The 14,115-nt window shown below is 41.1% G+C and overlaps 1 protein-coding gene across 2 annotated transcripts in view; it reads left to right on the forward strand.

The window, feature by feature from the left end:
- The window catches only part of CACHD1 (cache domain containing 1), a 111,180-nt gene that overhangs the window by 71,269 nt on the left and 25,796 nt on the right, over window positions 1-14,115 (forward strand). For both annotated transcript variants that reach the window (XM_050900546.1, XM_050900547.1), the window contains exons 5-9: window positions 2,545-2,671; window positions 4,860-5,004; window positions 6,671-6,887; window positions 10,381-10,530; window positions 11,640-11,873. In XM_050900546.1, coding sequence (XP_050756503.1) covers window positions 2,545-2,671; window positions 4,860-5,004; window positions 6,671-6,887; window positions 10,381-10,530; window positions 11,640-11,873 — 873 coding nt within the window. The remainder of the gene's footprint in view (window positions 1-2,544; window positions 2,672-4,859; window positions 5,005-6,670; window positions 6,888-10,380; window positions 10,531-11,639; window positions 11,874-14,115) is intronic.

A 14,115-nucleotide genomic window follows, 5' to 3' on the forward strand; every position in this document is an offset into this window, starting at 1 on the left:
AAAGTGAGAGGTGTGAACAGAGTGTAGTTCTGGTTCCCGACTCAGTCATTAACGCACTGGGAAAAGCCTCATCAACCATTTCATGTCTTGTTCTTGCTTTGTCCTCGGTCCATTGAGGCACTGAATTCTTCAAAGCCACAACGTGCAAAGCTGCATCTTTGTACGGAGTCCAGCAGGGTGCAACCAGGACGTCCACTGGGACTTTTAGGCACTGTGGAAATATAAAAAACTGTGGCAAAAAGTGGGGAAAAACCCCCCAAGATAGTGGTTTCTACAGGGTAATTATGCTGAGCTGCATGTGGAGAGAACATCGTGGCTGCAGCCAGTCTGGGAAACTTGAGTAAGTGCTAAACTGTTGAGGATGTTGAACTTAAACTATACTGTATGTGGATATTTTGTTGTAGAATGTCTGGCTAAGGTTTGAAATGTGCCCTGCAGTGATTTCCAATCCAAATATTGGCACATTTGATAATGAATGAGATCTAGGAGATGAAACTGGCCTGTTTTCAGTGTCAATCCTAAGGGAAATGCCGAAAGTAAATGCTCAGCAAAAGGTGAAGCACTGTAAATCAGAGCTCCCCTCTGCCAGTTCTGGCTAGTTTGATAATCAAAGAACATGAAAGGAGAAATGGCAAGGAAATACTTTTTTTTTTTTTTTAAATGCATTTTAAGCTGATATGATCCATTTTAACTGTTAGGTAAAAACTAAAGAGTTCAAACATTCAAGTTTTATTTTCAGTTTGCTGCAAGCAGAGATGATGATTTGCCCTGAGTGGAATATAACCCTGTTACTGCCGCGGTGGGGAGAGGGTTGGTGCCTCCCATGCTGGGGAGAGGGATGGTGCCTCCCGTGCTAATGACTTTCCGTTCCCTCTCTCCTGGGAGCATTTTTTTCCTCTTGCTTTAAGGGACTCAGCAAGCCTAGGGCTGCCTAATGTCACCGGCGTGGCACAGCTGGCGATTGCATGGGATGAGCGCCGATCCCTTCATCTCTCCAAGCTTGCGGGGAGAGCAGTCGAGGTGCATCCTCCCGGTGGCAGCTAGGACATTTCCATCGTGCTACGAGGCAGAAATCCCGATGCCGCCTCTGCCTCGGGTGATTCAAACAGGATTGTCCCCACCTGGGCTCTGAGTGCTCGGGATTTCCGCAATATCTGTACGCTCTGTTGGTTTAGCTTGGTGTATTAAATATCTTTATAAGTTGTTAGTGCAGACAGACTCGGCCCTGGGGTCGCTGCTTTATTTGGTTGTTGGTTTTCGTGGTGTTCTGTGTTTTTACTAATGTAGTCGGTTTTGTTAATATCGCTAAGCTGTAGCTTTTGAATTGCTTTTGTTGTTAGTGTTAAGTAATGCTTCCATAGAGATTATTTTAATAAGAAAGCAAGCACATTTTAGAGAGAATGAATGTGCCTATAAACTACAGGAGTGTTTGAGATCTGTACCCGACGGTTATATTCTGAGCTCAGTTCCTGCTTGACTACACGACTTGGGAACATGTCATTTGCCTTCTTTGTTCTTCACTTTTTTGTCGTGCAACGAGTAACTAATAATCACCTGCCACAGAGGAGTTTCTGAGAGACTTGGAGGAAAGTTGTGGTATAGCTGCTAAGAACTGTTATTATCATTCTTTCTGAATTTTATGATCTTGAAAACGGGAACCTGGTGGAGATGCTGACGGTGAGGATGGGTGGAACCAGCACGGAGCCACCACCCACCACTGCATAACCCTTTGAGGGAAGATGCTGTGTTTTCCCTGAAAAGTGGCTGTTTCTCCTAACAAGCAATACTTGAGGGGCCCACAGCTTTGTTAATTATGGCATGGGGATAATGAGAAACTTGGAGAAATTCTTGAGTCCCAAGAGCAGGAGCTGTACCTATCTACCCTTACACAAACAGGAGAGCACGACAAACAAAGAGGAAAGAGTCTCCCTTTTTTTTTTAACCTTTTCAACTATTTCTGTACAGTGAGTTTTTCCTTGACCCACATTTGCATGTAAAGCTGTTTTTCCTAAATGTTCATGTAGTTGTTTTTAAACACGTGTCAGAATAGGTAATGTTAACAGATTGGGTTACAGGGCTATAAGCAGCAAACCTATTTAATATTTTGGAGTTATTTCAGTATAAAGAACACATGATTTTTTTAACATTAGAGTTTTTTTCTTTATGAAAACTATGTGGACAATGTATTTATCATTACATGTAAATGTATGTATGTATGTATATATATTATAGATAATTGCCTTAATCTCTTCCTTCCTTGCTCCTGCCTTGGCTTCTTGGGACCCAGTTATACTTCAGAGATTCAGGAATTGTCATCACATATTAAACAAAATCTCTCAAATCCAGTGTTAAGTTTCCAAAAGACTTTAACTGTTTGCAAATCAGACGTGAAGCTCTATCAGTCCTCAAATAGAGCTGCTTGTATTTCATGTTGGGACCCTGGATGTTGTTCTCCAAGCGCATACGAAAGAGGCCTTGAATAAACATACCTCCAAGTTTGACCTCCCTTTGTAACTCTTTTCATTTTTCCTCTCCAACCTTCAGTTCTTGCTGATAATCTGAAGTCTAACCCAGGAATTAAGTGGCAGTATTTCAGCTCGGAAGAAGGCATTTTCACCGTTTTCCCAGCCCACAAGTTCCGGTGCAAAGGCAGCTATGAACACCGCAGCAGGTATGATTTGTCTCCTTATAATTTACTGGGCAAAGCACTAAAATTAGATTCCTCAAGCACTGATTTCATTTCAGCGTTATGCTTTGCCAAGACGACAGCATTCATGAGCAACTTTTAATGGAGTCCCTTGAGTTTTCTTAGGTTTGTTTTTTAAAGCACCAGTTTTCACTTTTAAGAAAATTTGAAGTAAAATAAAATTACATACAGGTTCCTCACCTCTCCCAAATCAAATAAGCTGTAAATAGCAGTAACTTGTGAATTGTAGGTCAGCCCATAGGCAAAATTTGACTTATATTTGACTCATACTTGACCCCTGTTAATAAAGTAGTGAACATGTATTCTATTGATTTGGCAGGTGCATCGTTTTGGGGAGGGGAGTGGAAGGATGAGAGACGGGAAAGGGCATAGGTAGGAGCATTTTTCCAGTCTCCACCCAAGGTTCAAGTGGCACATTGTGGATAGTAGGGAAGCAGCAATAGTGGAAACTTTCTTTTTCTACTAAAAAAACTGTAGAAAAAAGGATCAAATGCTGACAGGGTTTTCCTGCACCGGGGAATATTTCTGTTCTGTAGGCATGAAGCAAAGCAGTTGCAGTGCAGTATTTTTTCCCTAGCTTTTGCTGTCAGTACTGTGGGACTGATAAATACTCAAAGGTGGAATCTTCTGAGAAAGTGCAGTGGCTTTGGTATCTCTGGTCACACATTAGCTAATAGTACCAGTTAATCAATCTATGCGGAGGAAGTATCAGCACATCCAGGTACGTTTCCATGTAGCTGAGTGCACAGAGACTAAGAAGTGTTTTGGTTACCTGTCAGTGTTGAGCAGTCAAATGTTTACAGATGTTATCTTCTGTGTGTCATCAAAACATGAAGCGTCTGGGCTTGATTATGTTTTCTGTGATCTTGGAAAGGTGCGGTCTGAAGACATGAGAGCTGGGGGTACCCCAGTCTTGATCAGAATTTTGACACTAAAACCGTTGGTGATTTCATCCACATCACTTAGTCTGGGTCGCAGTTTCTCCATGGCTAACTAAGGGATATATTTTTGCTAATATTTACTTCAGAGGGTAGTTCGGATGGATTAATTAGTTAATACTTAAGTGCTTTGAAGATCAAAGGCCCTATTTAAGTTCTAGGTATTAATACCAGTATAGAGCTGCAGGCTGTTTTACAATTAAGAACTGATTTGTGCCAGTTGTTTATTGCAGTGCCTTGTCTAAAGTTTTCTGCATTTCCTTTACTCTTAATAAGATTTCTGTGGCTGCCTTTGATATAATAAAATTTAGATCCCAAAACTCACACTTGACTCTAACTAGTTTTGGGTCTGGACTAAAGAGGGAAGAGAATCCTGTCTTTTTTTAATCCTTCCTCCTTGCTGAAGATCTTCCTAATCTGTTCCAGGCTGAAACCTTGGCGCGAGAGCTTGTGAAATCTTTCACACATCTCTCACAATATTGAACCGGATCTGAGCACCGCTTCACTGAAAATATGTTTTTTGATGTTAGCACAGGCAGGCACATGGCAGCACCAAGAGCCTTCACCAGAGTTAACTCAGATTGGCCATGGGGTTTAAAACTGCGCAGACCCAAGGGGTTGTGGAGCACGACCCGTGTGAAATGCATTTCAGGGCACCAAAAGAAAACCCTTTCTTGGCCAGAAGCCTTCCCTTATTACAGTAAACCAAACACTCTTTGCTAATGCAACTCTGCACAGTTGCACAGGTTTTTACTTGTCATGTAACCAGCGAATACCCACTATTGCACTTACTTTTACATGTGAGTAAGGTTCCCGGCACTCAACATTTATCATGAGGCATTTCTTGCTTGTCAACACTTAATCCAAAACTTCATGTGAGCTGCTGCAAACAGTAATCCCAAACACTGCTGCTGCGTCAGCAAAATTGTTTGTTCCTAGCTGAAAGCAGTTACTGTAACAGAGGGAGAAGGATCCGACGCCTGATTTAGGTTAAAAAATCAGGAGAGTGAAAGCGAGGGCCGTTTCTGTATGTTCAGATTCTCAGCTGGTCTTTCCTAGTAGAAGTTTTCATAAAGGCAAAAGTTCCTGTTACAATTCGTTGTTTCTTCATGAGGTGTTTTTGGTTTTAATTCTGACTATTTTTGCTTGTCAAATGTTTTAGTGGAAATTACAAGATGACTCATGACAGTGGTTTGGGTTTTGTTGTTCTGCAGGCCTGTCTATGTTTCTACTGTTCGACCTCAGTCCAAGCATATTGTTGTCATTGTGGACCACGGGGCTTCAGTCACAGAGACGCAGCTTCAGATTGCCAAAGATGCTGCTCAGGTTATTCTGAGCTCTATAGATGAACACGATAAGGTAAGCTTTCTCCAAGCAATGAGCATATTTTCATTGGTTTCAACCATGCTCAGTGTTTTCAGTTTTCATCCAAAGCGGTGTTTTTAACTTGCAGTCCATGGACTCATGGGGATCTGTGGTCTACCTCTAATAGGTGATGAAGACTTGAACTCACTTTTGGAAGTCTGTATTACTGCAGGGGAAACATTTGGGGATCCGCAGGCTGAAAAAAAAAGTGAAAACCACTGATCTAAGGCAAAATCTTGTTTCTGAGTAATCTTTAAAGGCTCCTTCATTTTGGCAGACTTTAGGTGATGGTCAGCATTGTGATACAGCGTGCAGTTAGGAGAACCATGCTCCGAGCCTGACGACTTCTGAAGTACTAGATTGCTTTGAGCAACTCATTTTACCTCTGAGGCTGTCTTTTTTGCTTGTGAAAATGGAAATGATTTATTCTGCTGCTATACTGGAGTGAGCGGAAACAGAATTAGTGTTTGGAAGATTCCCAGACAACCGTGATACCAGCAAGGAAAGGATAAAGCAAAGGGCCAAGAAATCTGGATTTTATTTCTTGCTCTGCCACAGATACTCTAGTTGACAATGAGAAAGTCACTTAACCTGTTATTTTTTTAAGTACAGTTTGTAAGCTTTTTAAGTACGGATTACAATGAGGGGCCCATGAGGTGCCTCTGTAGGACCACAAGCAGTCCCCAGTTTGGTCTTTACTTTTAGTAATTCTCTGCTAGTGGGACCTTGATCATTCTTTCTGCTTGGGTGGTTTTTTTGTTTTTTTTTTTTTTTAGTAGGAAGGGAGTTTCAGTCAAATCAAGTTGAAGAACAACTGATTATAATCTTTGCCTTAAGTCTTCTCATTAATAGTACGGGAAAAACACTTCTAACTTCTGTGCTTTTAGAGAGTTTTAATACTGTAAAATAATGCTTATAGTTTAGCAGAATTAATAGTACTTGAATTTAAGTGTCAAAAGTGTTTGTCTTAATGTAGACCTATAATGAAGAAAATACATGTAAGGCACATATTACTTGGTCAGTAGCTCAGTGGTTATGAAACCTGTTATACAGGTATGTAATTACTGCTTAATTCTGTGACTGTCTTGCATCAGTCTTAATTTATAATAAAGTATGCCACTCATTTAATAAGAGTGATATGTTATGTGTGTATTAATGCAAGTGTTACCACTACATGCCTTAACTTATTTACAGGATAAAAACTGACTGTAGGTTTGGCTTGCTTTGACTGAAATGTTAGAACAACATAATGCCTTGCCTATGAAAAGTTCTTAGAGGGTTTTTTTTCCATTTTCTGTACGCACTCCACTTTTCTATAGGCACTCAAGGCTTTCCTGAAAATGCTCTCTGCTGATTTTTTTTTTCAGTTATCTCTAGTTCACTTAGGCTTCTGCCCAGAACAGTCTATTAACTATTATGTACGAGCAGAGTGAAGCTGACTTCGTCTGAGAAACAAAGGCTGAAGTCTCTTTTTCTTGAAATCACCATAAGTCTAATCCTTTTCAAATTTGATGGATTTATGCCTCAAGCATTTATTTTTTAACAATTGAATTTTAAATCCACGGAATCTCTTCAGTTGGCTTATCATTGTGTTTTCTGTATCAGTGCGTAAAGAATTATAAATGGTAAGGTAATCCAATATAGTTTCTTCTCTTTCAAGATCTCTGTGTTAACCGTGGCAGACACAGTAAGAACCTGCTCGCTGGATCAGTGCTATAAGACGTTTCTGTCTCCTGCCACTAGCGAGACAAAAAGAAAGATGTCCACCTTCGTTAGCAGTATAAAGTCATCTGACAGCCCTACGCAGCATGCAGTGGGATTTCAAAAGGCTTTCCAGTTGATACGAAATACAAACAATGGCACAAAGCTCCAAGGAAGTAAGTCCCTTGTTGTGCAATCCTGATTATTTCTGAGGCTTGCAAATGTTTCCTTATTTGAGATTCTCACTTTGACAGAGGCCAAAGGAGTGTAGTGTCTCGAATATTAAAAAAAAAAAAAAAAAAAAAGGCACGTTTTTATTAAGTAGCATTTACTTGATCTGGAATCTGCATGATCTGTATGCATTTTTAATTTATTTCACTTGCTGACTTTCTTTTGAACTATAATGTGAAAATGCAGGATTGAATTGCCCGATAGCTGAATTATTTCCCAAATGTGTGCGGGGGGGTCCTTTTAATGAAAATTGCCGTTGCTGCAGGTTCATTGACTTATTGCTAAAACATACATGGGTGGGTAATGTGCCTAACTGGAATCCTATGGAAGTGGCCCTTGCTTCTCAGGGAAAAGGGCTTTTTGAGAATACCAATTATGGGTGATATTTTATGGAATGGAGGTTGGCTTGGCTAAATTTTCCTTCATCTAAGAATATCCTCCTGAATTTTGGTGTATGCATTATGGGCTTTCTCCTTCCCATTCCCAAGATTGGGGTTTTCTGTGTGTTTTTTGTAATGAGGATGTGGTGAAAGATGTGAAGAAGAGGGATGTGAAATTGAGTGGCACGTTTGCTTGCCAGGGAGCTGTGGAAAGCAAATTCTTGAAGCTGCGCTCTGAGCGCTCGTAGGAGTAGAGAACATTGCCAATGCTGTGGCAGGGTGGAGAAAGCAGACCGATCTCTGTCGGTTTAGTCAATTTATGTAGTGCAGATCCCATAGCTTGGTCCTGTGCCTGCTCCAGTGAGTGCAAATTCTTCATTGTCCTGAAGGGCACCAGCTCAGAGCAGAAAAAAGTGAGAAAGAAAAGTCCAGGAATGAAAGTGCTTTGGAAAGACTAAGGAAATGTGCTGCTGCTTCATGTGACTCGTTCGGTTTATAAAATGGTGCTTTTGCTATTAAAGGTTCAGCCAACTTCGGAACTTTAGGCTGTAGATACACTGAAACATTTATCTGACTGTACACTGCTTAGCTGAAAGATAAGATTGTCAAGGGCGGGTTTTTACCATCCGCTGGCAAAATGATGAAAGAGGTGCAACTTTCTAGAAAATAAAAAATAATAAAAAAAAAAAAATCCAGTGCTGCTGAAGCTGGCTGGGATAAGATGCATTAGTCATTAGTAGTTATTCCAAGAACATCAGCTGTAGAGTCTTGCAGCATCCTCCTGCATATCTTTTACATTTGGCACTGTTTGTATATTAGGATTAGAAGGTTTTGGCATATTCTTCATTAATGTGAAAACACATACTTTTACTAGGTTTCGTACCAAACAATTATTTTGGGGCACAAGTACAGAAGGTTAAAAGAAAAGGCAAATGCTTTGGATTTAGGTTTTCTCTAAGTGTGAAAGATTTTGAAGACCTAATGTGTATATACCAAATTTCAGAATTCATAGGGTGACACACAATAGGTTTGAGAAGAGGATGTTTATAAAACATGTCTCATTTTCTTGTAAATAATCTTTTCATCTTTTTAAAAAAGAAAAATAAACCTAGAAAAAAATATCATTCATTTCACTGTTAATTTTCTAACATCCTGTTCCCGGAGAACAATGTGTGGGTGTGTCGGGGAAGCTATTGAGATACAGCCTTGCTCCCGAATTCACACTGGAAAAGTTAGAAGGGAACTACTGGTATGAGATGGAAGAATTGTGCCGTTGAACATGTCTGAATTTCCTGCCTTATGCCCGTTCCTATTGCAGTCCTGCTCAGCAGACCCTCATCCCAAAGTGTAAGCAAATGCTCTGCCACTGAGTACCAACATTCCCTGAAAACTCTAGGTAAATAGGTAGGGTGTGTGTGTCTGTGTGTGTGTGTGTGTGTATATTATATAAAAAAAATTGCAGTGTAGATATATATACGCACACGCTATAGGTAGATAAATGCAGTAATGGTACACTGAATATAAGGCCTTTTCCAGCTATCAGAGTGTAGTGGATCAAATAGCGTAGGATGATCAGCTATTGAATGATAAGATGCCCTGTTGAGCCTCTAATGCAGACGTAGGACTGTCTTATGTTACTCCTGCTAGCAAAGCTTTTAGACTGCAGCATCATGCCTGGCTGCAGTATATAATAGCTATGCTATAGCCTAGGAAACACATTAACAATTTTCCTTAAACTACAGCCAAGGCTGTATTAATACCTGGCTTTGCTTTTTTTCCTAGTTTAGCTTCTAAAAAAAACCCAAAAGGCAGAAATTCCCCCCAAATTAACAGCTCCTCTTACTTGTTTGTGTCAAAAGCTGATTTTGGCTGAAATTCTTTTCAAGTCATGATGGCAAAATGTACAAGTCAAAGCATTCATACCTACTTAAAAAAAAACCACAGCAAAACCACAAAAAAACCCAAATGAGACGACAAAGTTGGTATATAAGCAACTAACCTCATGTGCTTCAGGTTACATGGCGGTGTATAATCCCTACAAGTGTCTTAATTATATGCATAAAATACTTTTAATACTGAGATATAATATGATGAAACAGGTTGGTGTGTAAGCAATGATTTGAATTTACGTGTTCAAAGGCTTTGAGGCAAGCCTTTCGCCAAGAACATACTCAGCTTGAAAAACATGTTCAACTTCATGCGAAACGAGCCGACGATGAATGGTGGTGTGCCGTGTCATATTTCTCAAGCATTACGCTCTAACCTACACCGTAGGAAAGTGTCCGGTGCCTTTCATCCTGGGACATCAGGGACTGAATTGCACCAGTGCTAATGCGGGCACGAAGGAGGAGTAGTGGGTGAAAAGGTCTTTTACAGGGATTTTTGTCTTTCTCATGTATGACTGTTGGAGTGCCCGCCACCGTGCTAGAGCAGGGGCTGATCGCATGGCCAAACCTTACTGGAAGGGAGGACGAGGAGGGCCCCGTGATCAGGAGCAACAGCGATGCCGAGCCCCCTGCACGGCTCTGGCAGCAGCAAGGGCTGGGAAAGCACCGTGCACTTTTCGTGTAGGAAATACAATCAGATGCTCCCCTGGGATGCAGCGCAGCTCCGCTCTGTCGAATTGCAGGACAGGAGAAGAACAGCGGGTCAGGAGACGAAACTTGCAGGTTTTTTGCTTTTGTTAAGCCCTCTCCCTGGAGTTAGAGCAGCTTCTGCAGCATGCTGCATGCTGGTCTCGCGCGCTCCTGCCTGGATGCAGCCAGGCCAGAAGGTGCCCGTGGGATCTGCTCAGGAGAAACAAGCCACAGTGCTGCTGGGTGGCTGGTAGGCACCGAATCAAACAGATGTTTGTTAAATGCTATGAATGGAAGTTTAATAATGAATGATATAATTCATAACACTGCAGTGTGTTTATCCACTGTAGATTCCTGTGAATCTCACAAATGAAGCTGTCGGCAATATATGGTTGTAAGCAGATGTAAGGGCTCTTACCACGTGACTTTCCTGAGTTAAAAATCTAATGTACTTTCTGCTGTATATATAAAATTCTTTTTAGATACTGATATGGTCATAATTTATCTCTCGGCTGGAATTACATCAAAAGATTCCTCGGAAGATGATAAAAAAGCTACTCTACGTGTCATCAATGAAGAAAATAGTTTCCTCAATAATTCAGTAATGATCCTTACTTACGCGCTTATGAATGGTGAGAAATGTTTTTTTTATTTCCAGTGGATGAAAATTCCCTTTCATTGTACAGCTAGTTTATGAAGCTCGTCCAAATGTAATTCCATGCCTTATTGAGAGCAGTTTGTTAAAGGATTTTGGCCCATGCAATCCAGAGGCTGCATCCAGATGTTACTTCTTCGGTATATAAAACTGTGTGCCACTATGTGCTTATATATCACAGTGCAGCTGCTCAAGATATAAAGTATTGTTGCCTGAATTGTCTAGTGGCAGCCAGACTGAATTAAATTTGATAACTATTGCAACTGTAAACCTTCCTGACGCTGCCTGTGTTTCCTGGTGCAGCAAAATGAGAGTATACGTGACTTCTATTTCAGTCATTAGCCAAGGAGCATGAATGTAACATCAAACGTAATCTGAAATGCTTTGATAACTTAGGACCCAACTTAAGAGTGAAGTTAAATATGAAGATCACGCACACAGTAGTTTGGCATCCTGGGCTTTTTCCAACAAAGCATTTTCAGAAAGAAGGCTACATGTTTTATTACTAAAAAGTGCACACGGACTCTAGCCAAGGAAATTAATGCTTAAGCTAATGTATCATTTGACTGTAAATTTAAATACTCGTTTGAGACCTAATATGTACAGAATTCTTTGATTTGTCTGCAGGAATTGAGCCTGGGACTAGTGTATAATGTGAAACTTTAATGTTTAAGCTAAAGAACAAAGCCTGTTATCTCCAAGGGCGTATAATATGCTCCTGGTCCTTTATGTGGACTAGCCACCGGTGGAGAACAAAGAGCTGTCCTGTGGATTTATGGGTCACATAAGTCTTTGTTAAAAGATCTTTGTTTAAAGTGGCGATGTGAACAGCATGTTAAATTTTTGCACTGTGCAACAGTATGTGAGAGGCGATCTTATTAAATTTTTGTACTAGCTAATTACTTTTCCTAAAACCATACTAGTCTTTCAGCACTTTACCTTATCGCTTAAATAAGCCTAGAGTATATTCAGTCCTATGTATTGTTTTGCTTTTATTTACAGTACTTTGGAGTAAGATACAGAAGTCTTGATGGAAATCAAGCTTCTTTTATCTCCTTCCTCCTATTTCTTGCACCTCTGTTTCAGAGGGAGTGACAGGTTTGAAGGAACTGGCCTTTCTGCGAGACCTGGCAGAGCAGAACTCGGTGAAGTATGGGGTGCCGGACCGAACAGCCCTGCCTGTGATCAAGGGAAGCATGATGGTTCTAAACCAGCTGAGTAACCTGGAAACTACAGTTGGCCGATTCTATACAAACCTCCCCAACCGAATGATCGATGAGGCAGTCTTCAGTCTGCCTTTCTCAGATGAAATGGGAGACGGTAAGTGCTTACATTGGATTTAGGTATAAAAACGTAAGAGATTAGGTTCCCTTTGCTTACATATTCTCAAATATACTGTAGTCTTATAAGATGATGCTTTTAGGTGTGTTCCCAAGGCAAATATAAAATTAGCCTTTTATGACAGTAGGGTTTTTATCTGCAGAAGGCCTAGTTAAGAAAAAAGTGGTAATAAGGCATAGAGTAGATAGATTTAGGTTGGATTCTCGGTGGTGAAATTTGTTGTTATGTACGTGTACATATACAGCATCCATAATCTAATTTGTGGAGAGAAATTCTTTGTGCTTGAGGGAAGCAATCTTGTCACGTTGAAATGACAGCTATCACCATGCTGCACCATTGTAGGGTTCATTATTTCGGTACTTCTGTATGTCTTGACGTCTTACAGGTAGACTCAGGGGATTGCATAGGTCCCCACAGTGGAAGACAGAAAAAGTTACTATCGTTTGAGCCTCCCTTTCCTGTGGAGTCATGGACGTTACTTTTGAGTCATCCTTCCTGCTGGAGTTCCCTTTATTCTGTCTTTGCACCCCAAACACTGGCTCTTCACAACTAGTTTAGCATCCGTTCCCTGCTGCCGGGCTGTGAAGGTGGGGATGCTGGACACTGGCAGTCAGACCTCTGTAAGAGCAGGAAGGCAACCAGCTTAGCAAATGGCACAAAGAGAGATGATTAATTGTTGTCCAAAATCTGCTATCCTTAGCTCTTCCTTTAGCTTCAGCACACTTGGTCTGCCCCCAGCACTGGGCAGAAGAGGAAGCCTGAGCTGGCTGGGATCGCCTGGCCAGTCCGGAGCGAGTGATACGCTGAATTTAGTGGAAGCCTGTGGAAGTTTTTCCACAGACTGTGAACGCATCCTGAAGAATATCTTAACGCAGCAGATGTCTGCAGTCTGGTTCTCCCATCAGTTTCTCATTTATGCTGACGTGATTGGAAGGTGCATGGATCTTCCCTTTCACCTTAAAATTAGATGCCATGTTAACAAAAACTGTGTGTTCAACTTGATCTGATCTCACCACTGCATCCAGTAATGGAGAGACTGAAGGTGTAGGTATCGATAGAGACCTCTGGGAGCGTACCAGCACATGTGTGAGGTGACACGTGTAAGAAATACAGAAATTAGACAGTTTCATTTGTCCTCAGGGTAAGCATGCACTGCAGGGTGATCCTTTTTGGGTTCTTGCTGGGGGCAGGTTGAGGCGGTGGGGAGCGGGCTTAGGCTGCTCCCACAGTGCTGGCGGAGCTTCCCCGGCTGGACACGCACCCAGCTGTGGGGTCCCACTGCCTGAGCTGATATTTGCTTAAGCGTCATCAGTTGTAAGCTGCTGCTCCTTTTACCTTTGAGATCTGATGCCCTTCCTAAAGCTCAAGTGTACACGCTTGGAAGGTCGGAGTGGTAGGGTTTACCCCTGCTCGTTCTTGGGCAGCTCACTTGGCATTTCTCTAGCACTGCTCCAGTGCTCTGTAAAGAGATGTGACCGTCACAGGGATGTTAGGAAATACACTGGTGATTTTATATTGCTTTGACAATTGAGCAAATTCTGTATTTCTTCATTCAGGACTTTGCATATTCTTAATCTCGGCTAGTACGTAGGAGTAGTTCAGGGTTATGCTGAATAGTTTTCAAGGGCTGCTGAGTTTAGGTTGCACATTTGCCTTGTGTGTTGAGTCCCAAAACAAATTTAAGACTATTCCCGAGCAAATCTCTTCTGAGTCAGAATGCTTGCTACTTTCTACATTTCCTAACCTCGGTAATTAAGCTGTATTATGACTCTCTCTCAAAGCCATATCCAAGCATAATGGAAAATTTGAGCAACAAAAGGATTAGAAATGGTGCAATAGAGAAGGTTAGTCTTACATAAATTTCAAAGTGTACTTAAAAGCTTATACATGCAAATGAATTTTATATTGGTTTGAAGGAAGAGAGTCACTGAGTTTCCAAATAGCAGTGGTGTGGAAAGTAAAGAAAAATAAGGTATTACCGAGAGTTCTTACCTCAGGCACAAGATGCGTCTCAAACCATTGTGTAATTATGGGTATGATTCCCCGTACAAGTGGCCATATTGGGATTTAGTTAAGCAGAGGAGGTTTAATATTCTGAATAAGCAATTAGATGAGTAATAATTCATCCCTATTGTTGCTTTACAAGTACAAATTCCCTTCCTCCCTCCTCCCCCTATTTTTTAAATTGTCTTAAATGATGTTGAAGGAACAAAATACTATC

Source organism: Gymnogyps californianus, chromosome 8 (assembly GCF_018139145.2).
Source record: "Gymnogyps californianus isolate 813 chromosome 8, ASM1813914v2, whole genome shotgun sequence".
Classification (NCBI taxonomy): Eukaryota; Metazoa; Chordata; class Aves; order Accipitriformes; family Cathartidae; genus Gymnogyps; species Gymnogyps californianus.